Below are 14,080 nucleotides of genomic sequence, written 5' to 3'. Positions count from 1 at the left end.
GAATCGCGCTTACGCACTGGCGCATCGGAACGCCGCCGCATGCCACAGAACACAGCACATATACCGCATCGCGATATAACGGAGGTAGCTTGAGCGAGAAGACAGTGACCCGCTAACCGTGATTGCACGGGGGCTAGCGTATATGCGGACAGGATGTCCCGCCGAAAGCGGGAGGGGGGGGGGGGTGCAGAGCACACCTCGGCTCAAGCTTCCTGCTGCTGGTCTCGTTCGCTTTCACAGCACGATGTCTACTACGCACATACGTACGTACTACGTACCTACACACACGCCGGCTGGCTCAGCAGCACCCTTCCAGCAAGCGTACGCGCGTCCTCTCTTGCAGAGGGGAGAGACGGTGTGCTGGCAGCGTGCGGAGGGGCCCCCCCCTCGGGCGGGTCTCGCCCCCCCCCCCCCCCCGCCCCCTAACTCGCATGGCTGGCGGGCAGGCGGCGGCCTTTCTCCACTCTCCCTGGCCGCGGCGACCGAAACGCACACACGCGCGCGGGCTTCCTGCGATTCCGGCACTCGGATATTATCCTCGCCGGTTTGTCCCACACACGTCCGAAAAACTTCATCTCCGTGTGCGCGCATGAGTTTTGTGTGTGTTAAGCGGCCCACCCCTTTTCGACCTCCGACTATTGATGCCACGATCATCTCTCTCGTTCGGCTTTTCGTCCGGCGTCCGCACCCTGGTGTCATCGTTAACCGTGGAGACTACATTCGCCGGGGTACGGTACTTCAGTGGCAACGAAGAACATCGGCAACATCATCGGTGATCTCAGTGTTGGACAGTGGAACTAGACTACAACATCTCGACGCTGAGCGGTGTCATCCAATACTCATCCATACCGTTCATCCCACGAAAATTGCGGCGCTGTGCGTACCTTAGTACTAATCTCCGTTCTGGTCACCGGTGTGTGCTGTTGAGCAGCGGCGTGAAATTATTGTGCGAAAGTTTCCGGAGGAAGTGCGGGGATGAGAAGAGACTGATTTTCAGGCTTTCCGGAGACGGTGATAGACAACATTGGATGCACGCATCGAAAGTGAGGATGACAATGGCAGTGCTTCGAGTGAGTTTCTTCTTTCATAGATGAATTTGAGACACTTCGCTATAAATATTGGCAACGCTGGTAACTTTCTGTACATGTAACATGGAGTTGTCTCCCTCTTGCGCACTAAGTGTGTAATGGAGACGTAGGTGCTCAATACCTACGTCATAGTTGCGTGTGACATACTTCTTCTGTCGGTACGTCCTGCCTCTTAGGACGTTTGTTTTGTGCGCTGTAATGGATGTAGCTGTTTTCAATTTGTACCCTATCTTTTTTTTTTCTTTCGGAACATCATAACATTCATGTTTTAGATACTGCTAACAGTGGTATAGGCACTCATGCCTCGTCTAACGAAACGCAATTTCGCTTTGTCTGTTCGAACTCAACCTGTACGTGCAATTAAATTCTTGAGGGAGTTGGCTGAGTATTGCCAAATTACTCGACCGACGTGCGCGTACAATGCGCTTGCTATTGTTTTGACCAGTTCAATGACACAAGATCGTGTTTCTTCAAAGCTGTACATAGCTTCACACTCGCGGTGACTACGTTAGAAACAGGCAGTAAACTGCACATTTCGGACAGCAATCACTTCATTCGCTCATCAATTCTTTCCGACTGTAAACTTCTTTCTACCCACTTATTAACTATAAAATGATACTCATTTGCTATGTGCGCTACAAACAACCTTATCGCTGTATACGGCTTCAAACGTAAAGGTAGTATAGTTCGATTATTCTGCGTATACAAGAAAGTAAAACGTTGTAGAGATGTCCGAAATGTTTGTTTTCACCAAAATGCCCTTCTACGTCGGCGTACAGGTGCCCACCAAAAAGAATGCAGGTTCACATCTGATGTATTGGGGTGATTTACGATGCGGCCTTTTCCGCAAGGTTACAGGCATAGGCGATGCGTCCCACGTGAATGCACGCGTGGGTATTCGAGAGGTCCCGGATAAACGCACAGCCACATACAATACTATGACGGTGAATGTCCTGCAAGAACTGACGCAGTTAATCCGCAGTTCTGTGGCGCTCAAAAAAAAAAAAAGAAGAAAGTGGGGGAAGGGGGGTAGAATTCAGCTAGATTAGCAGGGCTGACGCTCGTGGCTTACGGCAAAAAGTGAATAGCGTAACAATGAAACGATTTGTGTCACAGCGAGCTACATTTTGCAGAGTTCCCGTATATCAAGTTTTCAGGTAAATTGTTGTCATGCATTTAATCTAATAAGATCTGTCTTTGTAGACAAACCACCGGCTAGTCTTCAAATCTGTCGCCAAAAGTGGCTTGAGCAGAGCTAGTCCAAGAATCACACCCAACTTTTGGCGTCTTTCTTCTGATACCAAGCCTCGGCTTGAGATAAGATAGGCGCCATTTGCTGTTTGAAACATAAATTACGTGAATTCAGCTTATACCATTGCTTTTAAAATAACATTTTATATTTCTGTTCCCGCTTTCACACCAGTCAGTTTTGACACGTTATGAATACGTCAAGCTGACCAGTTTCGGACGTGAAATGCCGTTGCGCGTCATTTCTTGCTTGAAGTCGTAATGATGCTTATCAGGCTTCGTTAAAGATATGAATTTCGCTTGAACCAGCAATGCGCGCGAAGGATTCATTCATTACAACCCACGCATGAAACGTTTCCATTGATTCACTTGTTTTGAATGTTTTCAGGAAAGCGGTGTACTTTAATGTGTTTCGCTATCACTAAAATTTTGCCAGTAAACTTACAAAACACTTGCACCGCATAAAGCTACGTTGCTTCGAAAGTAATTTCGCATTCTGGGGCCCGCCGTTTACTTCTAACTCGGCGGAGTGCGCGAAAACTGAATGTCCGTGTCCTTTCCTGTGAGCTAGAACGGGCTCTGACTTCATAAACTGTTTATCACAGACGGCACTCTGTGCTTCCTTCCAGACCTCACCAGAAATAAGAGAAGCAACGTTGTAACACACGAGAACAGACAAGGACGGCAGCCCCATCTCGCGTGTATACTAGCTTCCTCAAATTGCGTACCAAGAAATGAAGAAGAGGTGGACGCGACAGCAGCGCGTGCGACTCGTCCTCCTCTCTACCTCCGCGAGACTATTTTTATTACTTTCTTCCGCCTGCGGTGCGCACATATGCGTGTCGTGCACAGCAGGAACGCTTCCCGCTACTAAGTCCGGTCTGCTTTACGTTTTTTCGCTTTCTTCCTTCCGCGTACAGAGGAATGCGATCTCGGCTATTCTCCTCGGGGCAGTGCTGTCCGTCCCCTACGGCGTCCAGGGAATTCGCCCCAAGGACGACCCAGTGGTGTTCACCAGATCGGGGTACGTGATGGGCCGAACAAACGTGTTCTTCAACAAGCCCATCGACACCTTCCTGGGCATTCCGTTCGCCGAACCGCCGCTACGGGAACTCCGCTTCCGCAAGCCGATGCCGGCGAAGCAGTGGGAAGGCATCTACAACGCGGCCCAGATGCCGTTTCCCTGCCTGCAGTACGACACGTTCGTCACCAAGAAGATCACCATCGACGCCTCCAACAGCACCGAGGATTGCCTCTACCTAAACGTATGGACCCCGGCGTTGCACTGCAACACCATCGAGAACTGCGGCGCCAAGAGCGTCATCGTGTTCTTCCACGGCGGGGGTTTCGACACCGGAGGCAACAGCTACTTCTTCTACGACGGGACGCAGCTGGCAGCCCTGGGCGACGTCGTGGTCGTGGTTCCCAACTACCGCCTCGGCGTCTTCGGCTTTCTGAGTGCGGGCCACCCCGATGCGCCGGGGAACATGGGCCTCCTGGACCAGCTGGCGGCGCTCAGGTGGGTCCGCGACAACATCGTCCACTTCGGCGGTCGTCCGGAGTCGGTGACCCTCATGGGTCAGAGCGCCGGCGCCATGTCGGTCGGCTTCCACATGCTATCGCCGCTCAGTCGCGGTCTCTTCAAGCGAGCCATCCTGCAGAGCGGCAGCCCGTACCTCCTGCAGCCGGCGAGTCTCAAGGCGGGCGTCGAGCGGGTCCAGCAGCTCGCAGAGGCCGTGGGCTGCGCCGACGAGAACGTGACACTGTCTGGCCACCGGCACCACGTGCTCGAGTGTCTGCGATGGGCCAACGCTTCGGCCCTGATGGCGGCCAACAGGGAGCTGAACGTGTTGAACCCGGCCAGCTACTTCCCCTCCTACGGAGACGACTTCCTGCCGGACGATCCCCGAGCGCTTATCGAGCGTGGCCAGATTGCGGACGTTGACGTCATCATCGGAACCAACAGGAACGAGGGCAGCCCGTTTGTCAACTATTTCATGGTCAAGGTCAGATCGATAACGCCCGATTTTTGTTTTCATATCTTTCTGTTCCTACTGTCGTATTCTATTCAATGGCTTTATTTTATCCTGTGTGATCCATCAACTTTTTCTTTTCCCTGTTTTCTTCCTATTCATACTTTCAGCTTCTTTTTTTATTGCCTTCGTAAAAGCAGGCGTGCTCGGTCACTTTCTTCTTGAATAAATTCAGCCAATCATGGTGGACATAGCAAAATTCTATGATGGGATTTAACCAAGTAGACAGTGTAATAGCAAACCAACCGATCATGGAAACACTGTAACGCGCCATTGCGTAGGTGGCGTGGTTTGTGTCTTGCCATCTTGCCTAGAATATAGTTTGACCAAAACGCTCAGCGCTTATTTGTGTAGCGTTTGCTAATCACTTAGCGTGAGCTTCGATTCACATATTTTCTTACTATACGTTGAATGTGCATTAATTTATCGTTTTTTTTTTCGGTGCACCTCTTCCGCACCACATTATGCATTGTTGTTTTTCACGAGTACGCATTCTTCTCCCTTGCGTCTTCGTTTCTTAAGGCTGCTTTTAACGACGCCTTCCTGTCACGCTGTTGTCGTTCGGTGCCATTTAGGGTCCCTTGTTTCTTCCGTCTTGTACTCAAGGTTCTGCGCCAAGAGGATCCGAGGCTCCTGACCCGCGACGAAGTGGGCTTTTACCTCATCCTGCTCTTTCACCACGTGCTGGGCGAGAGTCCGCGCGAAGTGACGTCACACTACCTGCGCAACGTCAGACCGGAAGACGGCCGCGGAGCGCTGGCAGCCGCTGGCGACGCCATCGGAGACTTCCTGTTCCAGTGTCCAGTCAACTACTTCGCCGAGAACCTGGCGGCGAGGAACCGGACGGTGTACATGTACTACTTCGACCACCGGCCCTCGTACAGCTGGTGGGGTGACTGGCTGGGCGTCGCCCACTTCGACGAGTTCTTCTTCGTGTTCGGCACGTTGTTCCGAGACATGCACATGTCGACCATGGAGGAACTCGAGTTCAGCTCCAAGCTCATCCAGATATGGTCCACGTTTGCCAGGAAGGGGTGAGTGAAACCGTCACCGACCAGTCTCGGCGCAAAAAAGATATTAATTCAGTTTAAGTGCGTTTATTTTCGTATGCAACACACATGCTTACATAAGTGCACAGAAGCAGGTCCCAGAGCTCCTGGCTGAAGGGGGACTTCCTGTCAGAAAATGTGTGTTATGTGGACTAGTAGATTACAACAATCTCGACAACGTGGAAGAAGTCATACGAAGAAAACCTCCAACTACACAGTATCGAATACCATATGTGGACTATTAGCTGTCCTGCTTGAACTACAATATCGAGGTATCAAACTCGGCGCAACAAAAATAATACGCTAAGATTTTTTTTTCTGGGGCTGCTGTGTGTGTGGGTGGCAGGGGGGGAGGAGTGTAAGGCATTAATAGGTGCGTTTAAGTAGGAGTGCCCAGTGAGCCAGGGTTATACGGGTTATATGGTTCAAATGGATGGAGGAAAAACTTTATTCAAGTCCTACAGAACGCGTCTCAGCGCGCAGCGGGCCGTGCCAACGTCGGGACCGAAATGCCAATCCCTTCAGCCGTTTCTCGGTACTGCTGGACAGCCCAGGGTTGGTCCGGAGATATGAAAAATATATATAAAATTTAATTTCGAGCAAGCTGTCGCGCTGAAATGTTCTTGTCCGTCGCAGCCTATTGCGCAATGCGTTGCAGTTACGAAATGGCAATATACATTTATGTACTCGAGAACGTATTCCTCTATCGTGTATTTCGTGATTTCTGGAGCATAACTCACAGGGAGACCGCGGTGCACGTTCTCCGTGTCGAGAATATGTCGCCGCGGGCAAGAAAAACAAACAAAAATAAAGTCTCACGAAACGCACTTCTCGACCTCCAGGCTATCGAAACGGGCGCGAATGCAAATTTCGCGCGGAATTCTAGGCCAAGCGCGTCGTGCGTGATTTGTAACATGCTGCGGCCACCACCGTTTTCGCTTCCACTATTCGGAGCATATTAGTTATGCGTGCACGAATGCACCAGCACGCGCCGAGATGCAGAAAGGAGACACGGGAGAAACAAATATCAGCCGACAGGCTCCCCCCCAAAAAAAGGAGGGCTTGGCAACCTTGAAGAGAAGCAGGCCTCTTCGTCTTCGCTTCGACGCTCAGCGCCAGCCGCGCCCCATGGAAGAGCGTGTTGCCGCTTCTCTCCCGCTGGGCACCCACCCCAAGCACTCGCCACTTAAAGCTGAAAAGCCTCGGCTGCTGGAAAAGGAATACATTAAACGCCATCGCCGGGCGCTGAAGGACGCGCGGTCGGCCAAACGGTCATTCCGAGAGCATGTTTACGTTGCTCCTTCAATCGGCGCAATGCAACGCACGCTACGTCGCGCGATAATTATCGGCTATGCCGCGAGGCGACGCTTTAATAGCGACCTTCCTCCGCTTGTCAAGTTCTGGCATTCTCTTTATTTTGATCGTCGCTCGAACATTGCTTGAACAAAACGTGAGTGGGAAGCCATTAAAGGTTCAAGCAGATATGGCAGCGTGGGAGAACCTTCCTACGCGATGTTATGATGGTCACGTCCCGTGAGCAAGAAAGCGAATAAAAATCGCCTTGGAATGAAGAGGAAAAACACTTGCGCTTCGCGAGGAAGAAGACTGGTCTAGCGAAGAATTCCCTTTGCAGGAGGATCCGGATTTAGAATTAGCGCTCGGCTCGCCAGGTGCTTCGCGTGTCTCCGCGGCTAAAGAGGTTAGCCCCGCAGCCGACCAGGCGAAAGTGCTAGCAGCAGCCGTCCGTGAGCGTTTTTGGTGGCGTAGGTTCGGCTCTCTCTGCGGGTTCCTGGCGTCCAAGGCGGAGGTTGCTTTCTCTTTACCCGTTTCGTACGACCTGCTTACGTACGAACAGTCGTTCTGCATGCGTGCTATGTAAGTGTCACGTTGGACGTTGTAACGAAAGTTTACGCTGCGAAAAGGCGTGTGCTTGCTCGAGGTGTTAGTGTTGAAGACCATTCCGCGCATATTGGTTTCATTCTTTTCATTCGCAAGTCTCCGCACGTGATAGTTTGGGGGTCGTTCAAGCCCCTTTCCTCACCCTCCACCCCCAACCACTCCCCTATCAAATTTTCGGGAGAGGGGGGGTTTGAAACTCCCCAAAATATCTACATTATTTATCTATATGTGAACACACGCACACACACAAACACACGCACGAGCATACAACAAAACTACAAAAACACAAAAAGCATCCGTTTCGAAAGGGATAAATTAGTTGAACAGCGGTACTTCGTTCACCCTCTTGCTCCTGTGGGGCCGAATTAAGAAAACTTCTCTTTCGTAAGTGCGTTTTCCCCAAAGGTCAGCCGGCATCACTAATGACATTTCCCGCATAGTGATTGGCTGAAATATTCTCTTACGAAAAGTTTTGCCGTAAGACGCTTTTGTGAACACGGTCCCCGGTGTTCAAGTTCTATACTTTGGCGCTATATGTCCAACCTCCGTTTCACTCCTCTGTTTCAGAACTCTATAGGTTAATGGATATGTTAAGGTTTGATAAACTTGACACCATTGCTAACACAACCGACAAAGGATGACTGTATTTCGGTTTACGAGTGTCTGTCTTTGTTGGTTTCTTGCGTAACGCACAGCTTGACTTCGGCGTACGGGCGTTGATGGACACATTTCGCGGTGCTCGAACACGCCTCTTATATTGAGCGTAGCAAACGTCGTTTTGGATAGTTGAATATTCAGTAGCTGTCAAGGCTGCAGTGGAATGAGGAAGTGCTCGATCCGGTCGCTTTGCATACAAACGAGGAGTGCTCGCCCGCTCGCGCTTATCAAACCTCATCCACTGTCTGTCATCGCAGCGGACGGGGAAAAAGAAAAGACAATCATGTGCGCTCGCTATATAGCTGTAACAACGCGCGTCCAACCGTTTCGTAATCAGTTCGAAAGGACGTCCCGCTGTTTCGGGCAACGCGCTTTTGCGGCACCGTCAACAGACAGGCAAAACAAGGAGAGAGAAAAAATTGAAGACGAGAACTGCCCAGAGAATCTGAAGGCCGGGCTGTAAGCGTTCAGCAATTCAGCAATCATTGAAAGTGTGGGCAACATTTTTCTCCGCCTCATTGTGTGTGTGCGTCTGTGTGTGTGGGCGGGGGCGGGGGTTATGTGTGCACGTGTGTGTGTCTGTGTGTGCGTGCGTGCATATGGAGAACAATAATGTGAGAAAGAAGGTTTACGAATATTACGTTTTATTACGCATGTAGGCTACTTGGTACGTCCGAATAGCACCAGGCCAGCGCGAGCGTGGGACTATGGAGAGGTTAATTATGAGAAGTTATATACGGTACAGTTGGCTATGAATATTAATGTGATAGCGTTAAAAAGACCACGTCGCAGAAATTCCAATGGCGGCGTCGTTGTCCGTGCGCGGAAAATCGGGATGGATACAAATAATAAAAATCATGGGCCCGATCAGGAATGGAACCCAGACATTCTGCGTGGCAGTCACGTGTTCTACCATAGAACTTCCTTTTTTTTTTTTTTTTTTTTAACGCAGAAGGAGCCTGAGCATACTTTGGGGTGTTGTAAGCAAGGTGCGTGCCGGCAGTTTTTGTTGTGCGCATGCGCATTGCGCGGTCGGCTGCACTGATAGTCTTTGCACGCAGTGTGTGCACACGTGCCTCATTCCCGGTTGTGTTTCTCAATCGCCTTATACGTATGTCCTCCGAGCGCACAGCAAGCTTTCTGTGCAAGCATCATTGAGCAGTATATCTATAATGTGCCGGTATATGGCCTATAGGCACGATTGCTATCACGCGAAGGCTGTTAAATTAGCCCATGATTTCAAACGCTCGCCAGTTGCTGCACGCAGAACGACGACACCGTGCTCGACCTGTACGTACGTATGATACAGAACGGCCGCGTAGCCGGAGGCAGTCGGTGTCTGAACGCGCAGGTTAGCACATTTTGCGGGCGCGCACCAGCAACGCAATTCGCTTTTTATTACGATTCCCTAGCGTAAACGGTGACCAATAAAAACAATAATAAAGGAGACGCAGACAACAGATATGTGCGACCTGGCCGAATCGCAATCCAACTTCCAGCGAAGTCGCGCGCATCGCTCGAGCTGTAGAAACAAGAATTTCCAATCCCCTTGTACTTAGAGCACATACTCCAAACATTGTTTCCTTTGCAGCCATGTCTACACACACCGCCCTGTAGCACTTTGTAAGGAACTTTTACAAAACCCAGTGATTTATCCGTGCTTATTTTTTTTGTTTTTTTTTTGTCAGGAGCGCTGCTTCCTGGGCTAGGTGGAATGGCATAATGTAGTTTTGGACGTGCTTGACGAAGGGAAGCGCATTAATCAGAACAATAATATATGCGCCACTGTGCTATGCCTCAGGCCAAGGCGTAACGAATCAGCTAACTTTCAAGTGGCCCGTGGTGCACTAGGCGCCAGAGCAGTGGAGAGTCTAGCACTTTAAATTACGTTGGTCAAATGAATAGCCCCTTCTGGCGCGAATTACGATGCGCTGTCTGAAAATGTGTCAAATTCGCATAGCATCATTCCAAGGCACTCAATATTACTTTCCAAGAAATAAAATGAAGGAACGTGTTGTTTTGCGTGAGTTTCAGTAATTACTCGTAATTATCATGTAGTTAAATATTTAATTATTCTGCAGTCAATCATGTTTCATTCTTACGTATGAAGAATGAAATGGTAGAACGTGTGTGCAATTAAATTGTTAAAACCTGTGGGCAATTAGTCTTCGCTTGTGTTCATTTCATGAAAAGACTCGAAAAATCACACTTTTGACGTTGGTCTAGGAACGCGGCGCGTCGAACGATCCGTCGAACATCGTAGTAAGTACACCAAAGTGATTGGCTTTAGTCATACGCAGCACAATGAGGCTCAATCAAGGTATACTGACTATGCACAAGTTGCGTACACAATTGTAGCCACCGCTGCTAAAGGGGACAGATTGATCGTGGTGGCATCACGATTGGAACGTGTACAGCATTACAGGCATCTCCCTTCGCAAGACAGTCTGCGCATGTCCGTTTGATCAGATGGACCGGCGTCAGGGCTGCAGCATTTCGATGAAGAGCGATATATGCGTGTACACCAGGCGCTATCAGATAGGTCGTTGCGGCATCACGGTTGGGATGGCATTGGTTGGGATGGGCAAAAAGTTACACGCATATCCCCTCGCAAGACAGTCTGCGTTTGTCTGTTTGAATCATGTGGTTTGACGTCGGCACTGAGTTTGGATGACGATTGACACATATACATACTAAGCGCTTTCAGTGGATAGATTGGTCATTTCGGTATCGCGGTCGGAACCGGCACAACGATGCGTTTATCTGCTTCATAGACAGTGTGCGCACGACCATTTCAGTATTTCGTGAATTAACATCAGCCTCGCAATCATTGTGGAGTGACACATTCATCGAGTAAGCGCTTTCATGGAAATGATTGATCGCGGCTCCATATGCGTTGTAACTAGCGCAAGGTTACAATGCTATCTTCTGGAAAGCCGATCTCCGCATGTCCGTTTGATCAGCGCATGAATTGGCAATTACACAGGAGTGAAATAAGCACCACGCAAGCGCTTTCTTTGAATAGACTGGTCGCGACTGCACTGTAGGGAGCATAAGAGCACTCTTGTAGACTCGTCAACCAGTCAGCGCACGCGTGTTTGATCATCGCGTGATTCATCGCATGGGCGAGGAGGATATATGCGCCAAGGAAGTGCTCTGTCTGAAAGTGATTGGTCGTGGTATCGCAGGTGTGACGGCGACATCACAGGTGTGACGGCGACATAAGGCAATGATTTTACGAACCTCAAAGCCAGCCAGTGTGCGCATGTCCGTTTGTTCATCGTGTAGACTGACGTCAGCACTCGTAATATTTATGGGTGTGGCGCGTCCGCCGATAAAACGTTTTCAGTTGACAGAGTGGTCGTCGAAAGTATCATGCAGCCGTGACAGAGTGGTCACGGCTGCATGAGAGTTTGAACGGGCACATTAACCCATATATGCCCAAATCCAGAAAAAGAAAATGGCAAAATAAATATATTTCTTTTTCACAAAAAGTGTACTTCTACCCTCGAAAGAAAGCACAAGTTTTTTATTTACTGCCAGGTAAACGCAACACTGTTTTTCAAGCCGTCCTATATATAGAGGACTCTGGGCATTAGGGGTGCTATGTGCGGGTGTGGTAAGCCTTGAAACATTTCACGTGCACCCCGACATAGCACTTCTTGCTCTCCATGACGTCTTTCATAAAAATCACGCATTTTCCCGGAGAAATCGGTCGGCATTTCACGTGCACTTCTTCCTCTCCATAACGTCTTCCACACAAAACACGTGTTTGCCCGGAGAAAGCGGTCGGTACGTGGCAGCATGAAAAGCAAGCAATGTCTAGGCTTGCACACGTTGAGAATGAGGCCTGCTTCATGTGCTGTAGGTGGCGCTAGTCATCAGCTAAAGAAATAGCGATGTTAGAGTGCATCAAAGAGGCATCCTATATCTACGACACTGGGCATATATGGGTTAATCTTGTGGAAATCCAGTGGGCGCACGTCCGTTGGTTCATAGGGGGGTCTGCCATGTTACGTGATGGTCACGCACTACTTGCTCAAGATAGTCGCGATAGAGAATGTGTGATCGACGTGCGCAGTACTCACGATGCGAAACGTTGTTGTTGAAAACAAAGCTTGCATATGAAGTGTGTATCCTGCGGGGGAACTTGCATCAAATCTGATGGCCTTGCTGTGTGCACGTGTGCGTTTACCTGAGCTATAATGGCGGACGTGTGGATGCTTTTCGTGGGGTATGTCGCTCTCAGTTTTCCGTTTTCCATGCTATGAAGAAACAGTCCTGTTGTGGTGGGTAGCATATTGATCTGCAACTTAAGTGTTACCTGGTTAAAAGCCGCCCTGATACGCGACATCTTGTGCGACTTGCTCAGACTGGGTTACTTGCTGTTTTCTCTTTTTAACAGCGCACAACATCGCTTCATTAAAACACTGTATGCAGCTCTTTTTTTAATTTCAATACACGCAGGAAAGTGCCCAAGATCCGCGGTAACCGTTGGCCCAAGTTCACGGCGGAGTGGCCCCTCTTGCTTAATTTAAGCCCGAAGAACTTCACCGTTGGCTGGGAACCGCACTCCGAGAACTGTCGCGCTTGGGAACGCTACCTCAAGGTGACACCGGACAACGCAGTGGCCAGTTGACCGACGACACACTCACTCTCGTGATTCGTAGAACCAATGAACTTCCGAGTGTAGAGGGGCGATTCCTGGACATTTGTAGCGAACCGCCCACGCAGAGCGAGCCTGTGCCGAGGGGCTTGCGCAGTTCCGGCTCGTTCAAAGCACCACGAGCCCCCGAAACGTCTCTAATAGCCCGAGCCTTGTTTGCGAGTTCAACACCGTGTACACGTTTAGGGCGCGCTCAGCGGTTTGTTGAGGGCACGTATACATAAGGGCTGTAAACTGCAATTCACCCCGTCATACGTTGCGAGCCACAAACTATTCTCGGTTCAATACTCGCGCAGGCATACATCACATTCTTGCAATTTAACCTAACGCTCACCGCAACGCGCCTGTGGAGTTGTTGGCATAAACTCAGTGGGTGAGCCAATTAACGTTCACCGTCAATGACATCGCCGAAAGTACATTACCGAGAATGTCCCCAGTTATTAGAAATGGGAGAAAGTAGGAACGGTACGTGCTTAGAATTCCACGGCGCTCAGTAAAACCATGCAGGACTCTTCAATACCTTAAAAGGCGCTGGTGTAGCCTATACTCAACGAATTGCGATAAGTCGCTCTCCGTCCGGCTCTCAAGACTAGCGTACAGGCACGCGTCTTCACAGAGTCTCTAGTTCGAGGCGTTGGACACGGCTTTCGAGTTCAAAGCTCTGGTCCACATGGTGTTCCTGCAAGTTGTTTTTGCCCTTCTTGCCCGTTAAGCAATTTGTCGTAGTGAAATAAAGTTATTTGTTGAAATTTGCGAAACTGATGCGTTTTCGCCAGTGAACGTATTGACGCGAGATCTACTTCCAGTTGACTGTTTAGGTCAGCGCTGTTCCTCAACGGAAGAAGCCACCATGAAGAAGACACCAGTCGTGTCAAACCGTCGACCTCTCTCGAAGGGTGGCGCTGCCACCAGCTTACTAAGTAGAGGTGGGGTGTCGAGGGAAATAACGTTCTAGAGAAGCATCAAAGGCTGGACTCGCCGACAGCGCGAAGGCTGCCAGCAGTTACGTTCCATTTGTGGGCATGCGTAATGCGCCGGCAGCGGCTAACCGTATTACCGTGCGACCGAACACTGCACAGCGTCCGCCAGCGCCACACCAGCCACATATTCCTTGCACGAGTGAAAACTCGTGATATTTAACATAAACGAAAATAGTCTACAGATTAACAGGTTAACATCAATCCACTCGCCACCGGTGAGACCGACAAGGAACGGAACAAGACTTGAAGAAACATTTACCATCACTTACCTTCGCTTACCAGCAGAAGAATCTATTACCTTTAGTTTTCATTAAGACTTCATATTTATTACGAAAACAGTAACAGCATGCAGGTCACACATATTCAGACAGCGAAATGTGTATGTTACCACAGGTTCTCGCCTAATTACGATGTCCGAGGACATGGGCTGCCAAGCCCCCGCCGTGTGCATAGCATTGTA

The 14,080-nt window shown here is 49.8% G+C and overlaps 1 protein-coding gene across 2 annotated transcripts; it reads left to right on the top strand.

Moving 5' to 3' along the window:
* Nucleotides 1-569: 569 nt before the first annotated feature.
* On the top strand, nt 570-13,368 carry LOC119393857 (acetylcholinesterase-1). Of its 2 annotated transcripts, XM_037661036.2 has the most exons (4): nt 570-1,070; nt 3,257-4,342; nt 4,976-5,403; nt 12,442-13,366. In XM_037661036.2, the coding sequence occupies exons 1-4, from the start codon at nt 1,029-1,031 to the stop codon at nt 12,611-12,613; spliced, it is 1,728 nt and encodes a 575-aa protein (XP_037516964.1). In that variant the 5' UTR covers nt 570-1,028; the 3' UTR covers nt 12,614-13,366. The 2 variants fall into 2 exon arrangements, with proteins under 2 accessions (XP_037516964.1, XP_037516963.2); XM_037661035.2 differs by lacking the exon at nt 570-1,070 and having other exon boundaries at nt 3,022-4,342; nt 12,442-13,368.
* The last annotated feature ends 712 nt before the right edge of the window (nt 13,369-14,080 follow it).

Source organism: Rhipicephalus sanguineus, chromosome 5 (genome assembly GCF_013339695.2).
Source record: "Rhipicephalus sanguineus isolate Rsan-2018 chromosome 5, BIME_Rsan_1.4, whole genome shotgun sequence".
NCBI lineage: Eukaryota > Metazoa > Arthropoda > Arachnida > Ixodida > Ixodidae > Rhipicephalus > Rhipicephalus sanguineus.
The sequence above is the reverse complement of the archived record's forward strand: the minus strand, read 5'-3'. Positions and strand labels throughout refer to the sequence as shown.